At 59.7% G+C, this 1753-nt stretch overlaps 1 protein-coding gene across 1 annotated transcript; it reads left to right on the forward strand.

Moving 5' to 3' along the window:
• The first annotated feature begins 144 nt into the window (after positions 1–144).
• cryaa (crystallin alpha A) lies at positions 145–936 on the forward strand. The gene is made up of 2 exons (XM_031896342.1): positions 145–303; positions 629–936. The coding sequence occupies exons 1-2, from the start codon at positions 160–162 to the stop codon at positions 830–832; spliced, it is 348 nt and encodes a 115-aa protein (XP_031752202.1). The 5' UTR covers positions 145–159; the 3' UTR covers positions 833–936.
• The last annotated feature ends 817 nt before the right edge of the window (positions 937–1753 follow it).

The raw sequence follows: 1753 nt of genomic DNA on the forward strand, positions 1-1753 counted from the left end.
ATGCCAGCTGGGGGTGATATATAAGGAATCTATGCCAGCTGGGGGTGATATATAAGGAATCTATGCCAGCTGGGGGTTAAACATGCCAGTATCAGTTGGGCATGACACTACGGCTGCCAGCCGACAGTGGAATTCTGGGTAATTGGGTGTCGGTGCCTTATGAACCCGTTTGTCCCGCAGGTGCGTTCGGACCGGGACCGTTTCTTTATTAACCTGGACGTGAAGCATTTCTCCCCCGAGGATCTGAGTGTGAAACTGCACGACGACTTTGTAGAGATTCACGGGAAACACAACGAGAGACAGGTATGAACCGCCACTCACATATTCTAGTCCCGCCCACTGCTGAGTCACATGCTCCTTGCCCCTCCCCCTGTCCCCATTCTTAACGTGTCCTTAGTTTTCTACTTCCTAGGTTGTTAGACCCCTGTTTAAAGGGGAACTATCACAAAAATGAAACAATATAAACGTCATTATTTAGAGCTCCCTCTACTCCTGTCTCTCTACGTGTCAGTGCCGGAGTCAGTTATTTGTGTAAGCTCCACCCCCCACAGGGCCTTAGTGTCAATCAAACTCTGCCCCGCCTCCTGCATGAAAGAGACTGAGTGTTATTATTGGTTCTCCCCCCCAGGACGATCACGGTTACATCTCCCGAGAATTTCACCGCCGCTATCGCCTTCCCTCCAACGTGGATCAGAACTCGGTGAGCTGCACTCTCTCTGCCGACGGGATCCTCTCCTTCTCCGGCCCCAAACTCCAACCCAACGTGGACTCCAGTCACAGCGACAGAACCATTCCTGTCTCCAGGGAGGAGAAATCCGGCTCCTCCTCCTAAAGGCTTGGCCCCACCCCCGGCCCATTCTCTCGCTGCCCCGTTAGATCTGCCCCCCTGTGTGTGGGAAGGCGGGGCAAGTGCATAATAAAGAGTTCTGACTATCAGCCCCGTCTGTATTGGCTTTATTCTCCTGAGTCTGGAACATGTTCCTCAGCAGCAGGGGGCAGGGAGAGGGGTGCCTGGGGCAGGAAGAGGGGTGCCCGGGGCAGGGAGAGGGGTGCCCGGGGCAGGGAGAGGGGTGCAGGGGGCAGAATGAGGGGTGCCCGGGGCAGGGAGAGGGGTGCCCGGGGCAGGGAGAGGGGTGCCCGGGGCAGGGAGAGGGGTGCCCGGGGGAAGGGAGAGGGGTGCCCGGGGCAGGGAGAGGGGTGCCCGGGGCAGGGAGAGGGGTGCCCGGGGCAGGGAGAGGGGTGCCCGGGGAAGGGAGAGGGGTGCCCGGGGCAGGGAGAGGGGTGCCTGGGGCAGGGAGAGGGGTGCCTGGGGCAGAGAGAGGGGTGCAGGGGGCAGGGAGAGGGGTGCAGGGGGCAGGGAGAGGGGTGCAGGGGGCAGGGAGAGGGGTGTGCAGGGAAGGGAGAGGGGTGCCTGGGGCAGGAAGAGGAGAGCAGGGAGCAGAATGAGGGGTGCAGGGGCAGAATGAGGGGTGCAGGGGGCAGAATGAGGGGTGCAGGGGCAGAATGAGGGGTGCAGGGGGCAGAATGAGGGGTGCAGGGGGCAGAATGGGGGGTGCAGGGGCAGAATGAGGGGTGCAGAGGGCAGAATGAGGGGTGCCCGGGGTGCTGAAGGACTGATAGGACTATAAATAAACAGAACATGATAATCAGTGAGGAGACCCAGTGAGAGGTTCTTACAGTGTAACGAGCTGATTGGGCTGCTCATTGCCCCAGTCTGTGGGCAGCCAATCCCGTGCCTGGATGTGTTACTGTG

Source organism: Xenopus tropicalis, chromosome 2 (assembly GCF_000004195.4).
Source record: "Xenopus tropicalis strain Nigerian chromosome 2, UCB_Xtro_10.0, whole genome shotgun sequence".
In the NCBI taxonomy this organism is placed as follows: Eukaryota; Metazoa; Chordata; class Amphibia; order Anura; family Pipidae; genus Xenopus; species Xenopus tropicalis.

Excerpts from the sequence above, each read along its gene's own strand:
- cryaa (XM_031896342.1), top strand. The coding sequence starts at position 160 with ATGAACCCGTTTGTCCCGCAGGTGCGTTCGGACCGGGACCGTTTCTTT. Across the intron at positions 304-628 it reads GGAAACACAACGAGAGACAG|GACGATCACGGTTACATCTC; the intron begins GTATGAACCGCC and ends TCTCCCCCCCAG.